We start from the raw sequence: 12,712 nt of genomic DNA on the forward strand, positions 1-12,712 counted from the left end.
GAAGAGCGGACAGTAGTGTTTGCGGGGGATGTTCTTCATTTCCCGAGTTTAATCGGTTGGGTTTGAGCACATTCTGGGGGACCGGGCTCCGTGGTGGTGACAGGACAACCCCCCTACAGGGGTTCCTCTGGATCCAGAGCCCCCTCCCCGGGCTGGGGCTGAGCTGGAGGATCGGGTGCCGTTACCTTCGACGCCGGGTATCATGGTGGTGCCGGTGGTCTGCTGCGTCTCACAGGGCGGGGCTGCGGGCGTCTGCTGGGCGCTTTCCCCCTGCCCGCTGCCCATGTTTGACGTGGACGTGGTGGCCGTGTTGGTGGTGCCCGTCTCGTGGGTCTCGCACGGAGGATTGGAGCACACCTGCTGCTGCTGCTGCCCGGTGCCCACGTTCTACGTCGTGGTGGTGGCCGTGTTGGTGGTGCCTGTCTCGTGGGTCTCACACGGGGGGTTGGAGCACACCGGCTGCCCGCTGCCCATGCTGGACGTGGCGGTGGAGGCCGTGTGGGTGGTGCCCGTCTCGTGGGTCTCGCACGGGGGGTTGGAGCACCCCTGCTGGGTCGTGCCCATGTTTGACGCTGCTACGGTCGTCGTGTTGGTGGTGCCCGTCTCGTGGGTCTCGCAAGGCGGGTTGGAACACACGGGGGGCCCCGCAGTCGCGGCGCTGGTCTTGCAGGCGGCAGTGGAGAGTGCCGGCCTGGTGGCTGACTCTGGAGAGGCGTCCGGGACCGTACACGGCTGCTTCGCAGGCACGTTGGCTTTGGCAGACATGGTGGTGCTGGTGGAGCTGGTCTGCTGCGTTTGGCACGGAGGGTTGGCGGACCCCACCCACTCGCCCTCGGGCTGCCCTCGGCCCATGAGGGACCGGGCGGTGGTGGCGGTGTTGGTCGTGTGGGTGTGATGGGACTCGCACCGGAGGGTCCTCGGGGCTGGGGGTCTCTCACTGCCTTGGGCCGGGGCAGTGTCGGGGGAAGCGCCGGTGCCTGGCGCCTGCAGCAGCGAGCTCACCATCCGGACGGCGCACGGCTGCTCCGTCGGCACGTCTGCTTTGGCGGACATGGTGGTGCTGGTGGAGCCGGTCTGCTGCGTTTGGCACGGAGGGCTGGCCGGCTCTTTCTGTCCGCCGTCGGGCTGCCCCCGGCCCATGTGGGAGGTGGCCGTGGTGGCAGTGTTGGTCGTGCCCGTCTCGTGGGTTTCGTGGGGCGGGTTGGAGCAGACGGGCTGGCCGTTGCCCACGATGGGCTTCACCGTCATGGTGGTGCTGGTGGAGCTGGTTTGGAACGTTTGGCACGGAGGCTCCGTGGGGGGCCTCTCTGTCCTGGAGGTGGAGGCCGTGTTGGTGGTGCCCGTCTCGTGGGTCTCGCACGGCGGGTTGGAGCAGACCCTCTGCCCGGCGCTCAGCACGTTCGTGGCCGTGTGGGTGGTGCCCGTCTCGTGGGTCTCGCAGGGTGGGTTGGAGCAGACCCTCTGCCTGACGCTCAGCACATTCGTGGGCGTGTTGGTGGTGCCCGTCTCGTGGGTCTCGCAGGGCGGGTTGGAGCAGACCCGCACCACTCTGCCGTTGGCCTGGAGCCCACCGTCTGGCCCCTCGCATACAAACTGCACTTGGGTGGGCCCGCCTAGAGTGCCGACCACGGTCGTGGTGGCAGTGTTGGTGGTGCCCGTCTCGTGGGTCTCGCAAGGCGGGTTGGAGCACACCAGGGTGACGGTGCCCGGCTGGGCGTCGCCCTGTCCCGACTCGGCGATGGTGACCGTGGCCGTGGGCTGCTCTGTCGTGGGCGACGCTAAGATGGAGACGGGCAAGTCATGCACTGGCTGGGCCTCGACTCCGCTGGGCGTGGTGATGAGGGTGACTTGGGTAGGCTGGGAGACAGGCTGGAGGGCGAGAGAGAGGTGGGGAGGTTAGCACGATTGTTCCACTGTCAAGCGACGCTTTGCCCCCAAACCACTGCTGAAAATAGACAGCAGACTGAACTCACGGCACAGGACGAGATGCTGCCCGCTTCAAGAGCGAATTGGATAAGCACATGGAGCAGAAGTCCATCAGTGGCTATTAGCCACCAGGTATAGATAGGAACTCTCGGTCTGGGGAAACGGATGCTCTGTCTTCTTGGTGCTTGGGGGGGCAACAGTGTGAGGGCTTCTAGTGTCCTGGTCCCACCGCTGGACCTCCTGAGGGCACCTGGAGTTTTTGGCCACTGTGTGACAGAGTCTTGGACTGGATGGGCCATTGGCCTGATCCAACATGGGCTTCTCTCATGTTCTTATGTTCCAAGGATCAGAACCAATGAACTCCAGGGAAGGGGGCCTGACCTTGAAACAAGGATTGTGTTGGATTACACCCCTGTTCAATGGCCATGACCCCAGATCCTCAGGTGCTGACCTGTAGCTTTCCTTTCATGCACATGTTTTCTAGGAAGGGAATAAAAGCCCTTCTGGATCATACCAAGGGTCAGAAGCACATAAGAGAAGCAATATTGGATCTAGCCTAAGGCCCATCCAGTCCAACACGCTTATGTCCCACAGTAGCCAAAAACCAGGGGCCATCAGGAGGAGGTCTACCAGTGGGGCCAGAGCTCCAGAAGCCCTCCCACTGTTGCCCCCCGCCCCAGACACCAAGAATACAGAGCATCACTTGCCCCAGACAGAATGTTTCATCTATACCTTGTGGCTAAAAGCCACTCAGAGACCTCTGCTTCATATATTTACACAATCCCCTCTTGAAGCTGTCTATGCTTGCAGCCCCCACCACTGCCTGCGGCAGCGAATTCCATGTGTGCATTACTCTTCGGGTGGAGGACTTCCTTCAAAGGTGGAATCAGCTGCCCAGGGAGGTGGGTGGGCTCCCCCTCACTGGCAGCTTTCGAGAACAGGCTGGGCGGATATTTGTCAGAGAGGCTTTAGGCTGGTCCTGTGTTGGGGCAGGGGGTTGGACCAGATGGTCTGTGTGGCCCCTTCCAACTCTATGATTCGAAGAGGAAGGGGAAGAGGGGGAAGAAGAGGAAGTGAAAGAGGAGAGGGGGGGAACAGGAGGAAGTGGAATCAGCTGCCCAGGGAGGTGGTGGGCTCCCTTTCACTGGCAGCTTTCGAGAAGAGGCTGGACGGATATTTGTCAGAGATGCTTTAGGCTGGTCCTGCATTGGTCAGGGGGGTTGGACTAGACGGTCTGTGTAGCCCCTTCCAACTCTATGCTTCTAGTAAGCTTACTGCTCATTAATTTCATGGGAGTGCCCACAAGTTCCTGGATTGTGAGAAAGGGAGGAAAGGACTTCTTTCTTGACCTTCTCTATCCCAGGCATAATTCTGGTCCATCGAGGCCAGGATCCTGCCTCCAGTAGTGGCTGTCTGATGCCCCCAGAAGCCCAAAAAGCAAGACACAAGGTAGCAGCCTACCTTGTCCTCCCAGCATCTAGTGTTCACAGGTACTGGACTTCAGGACCTTGAGGTTCCTTCGAGTAACCAACAGAACCGTCTTCCATGGATTTGCCCAACCCACTGACTGTGGTCATCTCATGGTACGGAGCACAAAAAATAGAAAAATAAAGTCCCAAAAACTTCATAAGCCACAGAGATGCATAGTCCGGACCCAATCTCAGGAGAAGCACATACAGAAGTGAGTTTATTCAGTCACAAAGGCTTCTGTAGGCGCTTCTACTGAGATTGGGTCCCACTGTAGCCTATTGGTTTTGAAAAAGAATTATTTGAAATGTGGCAGCTTGCATCCGGACTACGCATCTCTATGGCTTATGGATTTCAAGTTTATATGAATTTTCCAGGAACTCTATGAGTCTACTCTATGATGAATGTATGTTCAGTTGAACTATGGAATTACAACAGGAGTGAGACACACTGAAATTTTTGGGACTTTATTTTTCTATTTTTCTGTATTACTGTTGTTTCTTGTAAGAACACCTTGGCTTTATATAGCTATACGACTGTATTATTGAACTCGGCATTAAACATTATTTTTATACAATTCTGTTAATCTTTAGCCAGCGGTTTTTTGTGCTTTGTACCATTTCATGTACGCTGGTTCACCTTATTTTTTTGTTTTCTTCTGCTTATTGTGTGGTTATCTCATGGCAGCAAATCCCTTTTGCTTGCCATGTGAAGAATCACCTTTTTTTTTTGCCTGTCCAGAATTTATGGCCCAGTTCCATTGCAGGACCTCAAGCCCGAACACGCTAACGAGGGAGAGAGCCCGCGAGGACCCCCCTCGAGCCTGCGCTGTACCTGCATGGTGATGGTGGGGGTGGTCAGCCCGCCTGCTGCCGTCAAGGTGGTCTGTGCTGCTGAAACCGTGATGGCGGCCGGGTTGATGACTTGACTGGAGAGTGTAGCGATGGTGCCCAGAGTGGTGATCGGGGTAGCCAGGGAGGCGTTGGTATTGTGCCCCCCGGTCCCGGCCAGGCTAGTTGAGACGGTGCCTGTCACGGTACCCAGAGTGGTGACCCCTGAAAGGAGGAGCGAGAAGGGAGAACTTGCAATGGACATCTGCGCGGGGTACAGAATGACATTCTGGGCCCCTGGATTAGATGACACGTGCTGCATAATAGACATCCTGGCCCTGAAGAGCCCAGACTGGCCTGATCTCCGGGGAACATCAGAGGAAGGCCTCGGCCTCTGTGCCCTGTTGGTGGCCCTCCAGAGGAACTGGCTGGCCCCTGTGTGAGACGGGATGCTGGACTAGAGGGACCCTCCCTGGTCTGACCCAGCAGGGCTCTTCTGATGCTCTTATCAGCCCTGTTGCTGGCCCTCCAGAGGAACTGGCTGGCCCCTGTGTGAGACGGGAGGCTGGACTAGATGGACCCTCACTGGTCTGACCCAGCAGGGCTCTTCTGAGGTTCTTCTCAGGGGAAGGCCTCGGCCTCTCTGACCTGTTGCTGGCCCTCCAGAGGATCTGGCTGGCCCCTGTGTGAGAAAGGAGACTGGACTAGAGGGACCCTTCACTGGTCTGACCCAGCAGGGCTCTTCTGCTGCTTTTCTCAGGGGAAGGCCTCGGCCTCTCTGCCCTGTGGCTGGCCCTCCCGAGGAACTGGCTGGCCCCCGTGTGAGGCGGGAGGCTGGACTAGAGGGACCCTCCCTGCTCTGACCCAGCAGGGCTCTTCTGGTGTCCTTCTCAGGGGAAGGCCTCAGCCTCTCTGCCCTGTTGTTGGCCCTCCAGAGGAACTGGCGGGTCCCTGTGTGAGACGGGAGGCTGGACTGGAGGGACCCTCCCTGGTCTGACCCAGCAGGGCTCTTCTGATGCTCTTATCAGAGGAAGGCCTCAGCCTCTCTGCCCTGTTGCTGGCCCTCCAGAGGAACTGGCTGGCCCCTGTGTGAGACGGGATGCCTGACTAGATGGGCTGCTGTTCTGACCCAGCAGGGCTCTTCTGATGTTCTTAGGGGAAGGCCTAGGCCTCTGTGTCCTGCTGTTGGCCCCTCCAGACGGCCAGATCTCAAAAGCTAAGCAGGATCGCCACTGCTTAGTATTTGGATGGGAGACCTCCAAGGAAGTCCGGGGTCATGACGCAGAGGTAGGAGATGGCAGACAGCCTGTGTTCATCTCTTGCCTTGACCGAAGCAGGGCTGGCTCTCGTTAGTACTTGGACGGGAGACAACCAAGAAAGTTCAGGGTCACTACGCAGAGACAGGCAATGGCAATTCATCTCTGAACGTCTCTTGCCTCGAAAACTCTACAGTGCTGCTGTAAAATGCCTGTGATTTCACAGCGCTTCCCACAACCAGATAATAAACCCACACGCAGACAAGAACGTGTCACTACAAGTCATATGCAGTGTTCCCTCTAAGCTGAGTGAGTGTGAGCTGGCTCACAGTTTTCTATCCTCCGGCTCACACATTGTTGTCTTTGCTCAGGAAGGATGGCTCCAGAGCAAACTAATTTATGCAGCAGCCAAATCGCTCGCTCACAACTTTAATGCCGGTAGCTCACAAAGTAGAATGTTTGCTCACAAGACTCCGCAGCTTAGAGGGAGCATTGGTCATATGCAGTGTCCCCTCTAAGCTGAGTTTTTTAGCTTCCATCTCACAGTTTTCTATCCTCCGGCTCACACATTGTTGTCTTAGCCCAGGAAGGAAGGCTCCAGAGCAAACTAATTTATGCAGCAGCCAAATCGCTCGCTCACAACTTTAATGCCGGTAGCTCACAAAGTAGAATGTTTGCTCACAAGACTCCGCAGCGTAGAGGGAGCATTGGTCATATGCGGTAAAGATGGGACCACGTGAGCCAGACTGAAGCAGGCACTTATCCTGCACCTGCATGTGGCGACGGGGCACATGAGGCAACCCACTGCGGGGCTTCCAGCGACCATCTCCAAAGCAGAGAGGGAGGGAGCGGGCTCACGCGAGAGGCCAGGTCCGCCCACTTACCTGTGGTTCCCTTCACGACCAAGGTGGTGACGGTGGGCTTGACGGCAGAGACGGTGACGGGGGTGACCAGCCGCACGCCCCCCATGGGGACCGTCCGCAGGATCGTGCCGGGCTGCCCTGGGGCTCCTTTCAGCACCACCTGCCCGGGCAGAACAGAGCAGAGTTAACGAGCGGCAATGCGGCGGCGCCACGGGCCCCCTCGGCACCCCTCCCCGGAGCACCCCTCCCGGCTCCTACCTGGGTCACGCCCTGCTGCCCATGACTGGTGGTCAACTTGGGCACTGCTGTGATGATCTTGGCGGGGGTGCCAGTGCCGGATGTCATCACCTTGGTGGTGATGATGGTGATGGGAGACTTGATCCCGGGGCTACTGGTGACTCCTGCAGGGAAAGGAGAGGAGCGATGAGCGGGCTTCGACTCCTCTGCCTCAACAGCCACCCTGGAGCACCCGCGTCCCTGATTGTTCCTGCCTGGGAGTTAAGGTTGCAGAGAGAGAGACGCCCACTGGAAGGCTCCCCTGGTCAAAGCAGCTCCCCTGGCGGGCACGCAAGGCGGGGCCTTTTCGGGGGCAGCCCCCACGTCTGTGGAACTATCTGCCCAGGGAGGCGAGCACGGCTCCCGCACTGTCGATCTTTAGGAAGCGGCTGAAGGCAGTTTTATTATTCAGGACTGCACCTGACTGGTTTTGTTTTTATTTATCGGCAGTCCTAACTGGAGATTTAAACTGTGTTCTTGTTGTTTTATTCATAGAAAGAGAGCTGCGAGGGACTCCAACCGTCATCTAGTCCGGTCCCTGGCACAAGGCAGGACGTTCACGGCTACCTTCTCCCACTCTCATTCCCCCCTCCCCCCGTGCCCAGAGGAAGGCAAAAAACCTCTGGGATCCCTAGGCCAATCTGTGTTGAAGAAGAAGAAGAAGAAGAAGAAGAAGAGATTGGATTTATACCCTGCCCTTCACTCGGGAGTCTCAGAGCAGTTTACAAACTCCTTTCTCTTCTCTTCCCCCCAACAGACACCTTGTGAGGTAGGTGGGGCTGAGAGAGCTCTGAGAACTGCCCTTGAGAACTTGTGACTGACCCAAGGTCACCCAGATGGCTACATGTAGAGGAGGAGTGGGGAATCAAGCTACATAAGGCAGTTACTAGATGCCATGAAAAACTGGAAGAGGAGGAGACTGGATTTATATCCCGCCCTTCATCCACTCGGAGTCCCAGAGCGGCTTACAAATTCCTTTCCCTTTCCCTCTCCCCACAACAGGGATGTGGGGGCTGAGAGAGCTCTTTCCAGAACTGCTCTTTCAAGAGCAGCTCTGACAGAACTATGGCTTGCCCAAGGTCATCCAGCAGCTGCGAGTGGAGGAGTGGGGAATCAAAACCCGGTTCTCCTGGGTTAGAATCTGCGCACTTAACCACTACACCAAACTGGAGGAAAATTCCTCCCTGACCCCAAACTGGCTATTGGCATTAACCCTGAGCATATAGGAAAGGGCCTCAAGAGCCGAGCGCTGGCTCATCCTTCCCTGCCCTCCCTCTCAACCAGCTGCCTAAATTCACAGAATCCGCATGGCTGTCAGATGGCCATCCAGCCTCTGCTTAGAAACCTCCAAAGGAGGCGCGCCCACCACCTCCCGGGGAAGCCTGTTCCACTGAGGAACTGCACTAACCGTCAGGAAGCTCTTCCGCCTAACGTTTAGCCAAAACCTCTTTTTGATTATTTAATCCCAATACGTTGGGTTCTGGTCCGACCCTTCTGGGACAACAGAAAACAACTCCCATGTTTTTACTGCTTTCTTCGTAATCTTTTTTTACATTGTAAGCTGCCTTCTTGAGTCCCACGAGAGAGAGAGGCGGCGAATGACTTTTAACAATAATAGAACAATCAGGCGGCGAATGACTTTTAACAATAATAGAACAATCACTGTTGTCCCCTGCGTATGCCACCCTGCCCTGCCCACTCCGCCACACCGTGGAGCACAGACTGTTCCCAGTGCGGCTTGGCCAGCGCCACGGAGATTGCCGCCACCAGCTCATGACGGTCCCTACCTGTGGCTCCGGACTGAGTGATAATAGCTGACATGGGGATGGTTTTGATGATGGTGGTGGTGTTGTTTTTACTGCATTCTTCGTAATCTTTTTTTTACATTGTAAGCTGCCTTCTTGAGTCCCACGAGGGAGAGAGGCGGCGAATGACTTTTAACAATAGAACAATCACTGTTGTCCCCTTCGTATGCCACCCTGCCCTGCCCTGCCCTGCCCACTCCGCCACACAGTGGAGCACGGACTGTTCCCAGTGCGGCTTGGCCAGCGCCACGGAGATTGCCGCCACCAGCTCATGACGGTCCCTACCTGTGGCTCCGGACTGAGTGATGATAGCTGACATGGGGATGGTTTTGATGATGGTGGTGGTGCCGGGCTTTGTCGTGTTCGGAGACACGCTGCTGATGCCCAAGATGGTGGGTTTGGTGCCCGTGCCCCCCGCCTGGGAGCTGGTGATGATCGTGGTAGGCTTGCCGTCCGCTGAGGTCACCAGCTTCAAGATGGTGCCCGCGGGCAGGGGCCCTTTGGTCTGCGGGAAGAGAAGGCCAAGAGTCAAAACCCTGGACAGGAAGCATGCCAAAAGTCCCACTGGTAAGTCAAGATTCTCATCACCAATGTTCCCTCTAAGCTGTGGAGTCCTGTGAGCAAAAATTCTACTCTGTGAGCTACTGGCATGAAATTTGTGAGCAAGCAGTTTGGCTACTGCATAAATTAGTTGGGCTCTGGAGTCATCCTTCCTGAGTGAAGACAAAAATCTGTGAGCTGGAGGCTGAAAAATCTGTGAGCTAGCTCACACTAACTCAGCTTAGAAGGAACACTGCTCATCACCCAAGGCGGAGGCGAAGGGTCAAGATCAATTTAGAAAGACTGGGACTCTCTCCTGAGGATCTTCTGGTGCAGAGCAGTGTCCAGGCGAAAAGCACCATCAAACTCCTGTTAGCAGTATACAGGATTGGGCCCACACCCACTGTGCGGTCCACAGCAACATATATGGGTGTTAAGGTCCCAAATACACATAAAAGGGAAATCAGTAAATTAGAACCAATATGCACACCAAGGCTATGACTAGGGATCTCTCTGGTCAATTACGTTGATAATAAGGCGGATGCAAATGGTCACGATCATTTTAGAAAGAATGGGACTCTCTCCTGAGGATCTTTTGGTGCAGAGCACTGCCCAGGCGAAAAGCACCATCAAACAAAGGGTGTGTGCCGTAGAGCGACAGTGAGATTTAATAAAGAGATTTAATAAAAGCCCTTTTGCCTGGCCCTCAGAGAGTCCAAAAATGTTATGAATATGGCCAAATATTTGACATATTTGGGTGTGCCATCTCATAGAAGAGCTTTTACTTAGGCGCGTTGTGTGGTCATCTCTTCAAGGGTTCTAGATGTGAAATACAGGAAGACCCCATATGAAGATAGATGTTGCCCTTGTTCTATTGGAGGAGAGGAATCGATGGTTCATATGTTCTTTAGGTGCCCGTTCCATCAAGCTCATAGGTATACGTTTATATCCCCATTTTTAGACAGACCATCAGTAGATGCAGATGAGACCTGCCTGGAGAGACTTTCAGTTAACGAAAATCCAATTATCTCCAGGCAAATAGCCAAATTCTGCTCCTACTTGGTAAAATTTCACAATAAGAAGTATGATTATGTATAGTTTTTATTTGTAGGACTTGTAATCATTTTACAGATACTAGACATTTTAGATATAGCTTAAGGGTTTTTTTTAATTATCATTATTATTAGTTCATAAATATTTTAAGGTTTTTATGACTAAATATTTTAAGGTTTTTATGTGCTGGAATGAATCTCTTCAGCTGTATAATAATGTATTCTAATGAAAAATGGTCTTTGACCGCAAATAGACATTCATTCATGCATGCCAAAAATCTGAGCATGGAAAAGGAGCGGAACTCGGCTGTGACGAAGCGCATGACCGGAAGCCGTCGTTCTGCTCTTAGCTCTGCGGAACACAGCCGGCCTGGACTCGAGAGCTATTCGTTCATGTGCAAGCGAGCTAGGCCTAGATAGCCTTCACGCTTCACTTGCTCTTACAAGTGTGAGTTTTAGAGATCTGGGAGTTGCAAAGACTGAACCCGGTCTGGAAGGGTGGCGGGCAACCGTTTCAACAGTGGAGAAAAAAAAAGGGCTCTCCAAGTGGGGTTAAATAAGGCCACCCGTTCATTCCCACGCCGCACATTCTTACTTGGATTATCTGGGTCACGGGGCCACTAGATGCCTGTCCTGTCACGGCCGACGTCTGAACCGGTTTGGTTTGAACGACGGACATCACCTTTCCCAAGTTGGAAATCTGCCAAGCAGAAAACACAAGAAAAAAGATTCGGTTGATACGTTCTGATTCCAGAAAGAACCCTCCCAACTGATGCCATCTTCGTAGAAGAATCAGCCTAGGAAAGGCCTCAGCAATCTTCCTTCAGCAGAGATTCGTGAACGGGGCAAACGGGAGTGGCCGCGAAGAAAACCTGGCCCTTAAGAACAGAAGAGATGCCAATGTTGGACCAGGCCAAAGGCCCATCCAGTCCAACACTCTTGTCACACAGTGGCCAGAAATACCAGGTGCCATCAGGAGGTCCACTAGTGGGGCCAGGACATTAGAAGCCCGCCCACTGTTGACCCCCCCCCAAAGCACCAAGAAGACAGAGCATCCCTTGCCCCAGAGCCCCTATCTATACTTTGTGGCTAATAGCCACTGATGGACCTCTGCTCCAGATGCCTATCTAATTCCCTTTTGAAGCCGTCCATGCTTGTAGCCGCCACCACTTCCTGTGGCAGTGAATTCCAAGTGTTCATCACTCTTTGGGTGAAGAAGGACTTCCTTTTATCCGTTCTAACCCGACCGCTCAGCAATTTCATGGACTGCCCTTGACCTTGCTACCCTGAGCTCAGACCCCACAGGTCATCTCAGCCCTAGAGAAAGCAGTGTCACAGTCACAGCCTGCTGGCCACTCTGTGCCGAGGGTCCGTTGCACCCGTGTCCACCCCAGCCCCCTCCTCACAAACACGACTCCTGAAGCCAGAGGAAGGGGAAGCAAACAGGCACCCCTCTTCTTGTCTAGAGGCGGGTCCCCATGGACGCCACAGCACCTGCTAACTTCTTCCCTGACACCTTTTTAAAAGAAACTGGGTGGGGCTTCGCCCAGCAGGGCTCCTGACTGGCCATCGGAGACCTGAAGGCCTGCACAGAGTTTTTAAAACTTGTCACCACGGGACGATTATCCTCACTGCGTGACTGAAGCTAAGCTGTGTATAACCAAAGAAACGTTTCAAAACAACAGACTCGATATAAAAGGCATCCTCTTAAAACAGACATGCTTCCTCCTGAAAACGGAGGAGGAGATTGGATTTATACCCTGCCCTTTACTCGGGAGTCTCAGAGCGGCTTACAAACTCCTTTCCCTTCCCCTCCCCACAACAGACACCCTGTGAGGTGAGGTGGAAAGAGTCCGACAGAAACCGCTCTTCAAGAACAGCTCTGAGAGAACTATGGCTTGCCCAAGGTCATCCAGCAGCTGCAAGTGGAGTCCCCGCAACAGACGTCCTGTGGGGTAGGTGGGGCTCAGAGAGCTCTTTTGAGAACGGCTTGTGAGAGAACTTGTGACTGACCCAAGGTCACACCAGCAGCTGCACGTGGAGGAGTGGGGAATCAAACCTGGTTCTCCCAGATTAGAGTCCGCACACTTAACCACTACACCAAACTGGCTCTCAGAAAGAGTTACTATCAGAGGAGAACGTCACTCCCCAACGTCTTCCCGTTGGCGCTGCTTCTTGTGGCAACCATTCTGTGGTTGGGCCCACCGAGCTGTGTCAGAACTGCAAAGGCACCTGCAAGGTCCAAAAGGCTGGGGAGCCCTGGTCTAGGTTTTGCTCCGGCTGACAGCCCCTTCCCTGCAGTTCCCAACCACCGTTCCTGAGGCCAGAACAGGGTACAGGCAAGCACCCTTCCGCCCTGCCTGGAGACAAAGCACAGAACCACTTTTCCTGAAAAGCAGGGCAAAATCCCCAAACAAAACCGTGCTCCAACCATGGCTTCCTGAGACGTACCAATGCGCTGCCTCCGGGAACCGAGATGGGGCTCTTCACCAGCGTGATGGTCTTGGTCACCCCACCGACCACCGTGGTCATCACCTGGGCCTGCTGCGCCACAGTGACGGTGCCGGACTTGTGCACGGTGATGATCGGTCGGGTGGGCGTGTTGGTGGTGGATGAGACCGAGGTGCCCACCTGGGCGGCCGCCGTCTTCAACATGCGGGTTGCCGGGTTGCTCACCTGATGGTCAGAGAGAGCGGG

The 12,712-nt window shown here is 54.9% G+C and overlaps 1 protein-coding gene across 1 annotated transcript in view; it reads right to left on the reverse strand.

Moving 5' to 3' along the window:
- Window positions 1-12,712, reverse strand: part of LOC107108393 (host cell factor 1-like) — a 47,989-nt gene that overhangs the window by 18,025 nt on the left and 17,252 nt on the right. Inside the window, 7 exon segments of the mRNA XM_015408823.1 lie at window positions 186-1,869; window positions 4,228-4,448; window positions 6,364-6,502; window positions 6,601-6,743; window positions 8,709-8,928; window positions 10,611-10,715; window positions 12,467-12,691. Of these exon segments, the coding sequence (XP_015264309.1) occupies window positions 186-1,869; window positions 4,228-4,448; window positions 6,364-6,502; window positions 6,601-6,743; window positions 8,709-8,928; window positions 10,611-10,715; window positions 12,467-12,691 (2,737 nt within the window).

Source organism: Gekko japonicus, unplaced genomic scaffold (assembly GCF_001447785.1).
Source record: "Gekko japonicus isolate JY-2015 unplaced genomic scaffold, Gekko_japonicus_V1.1 scaffold3642, whole genome shotgun sequence".
Classification (NCBI taxonomy): Eukaryota; Metazoa; Chordata; class Lepidosauria; order Squamata; family Gekkonidae; genus Gekko; species Gekko japonicus.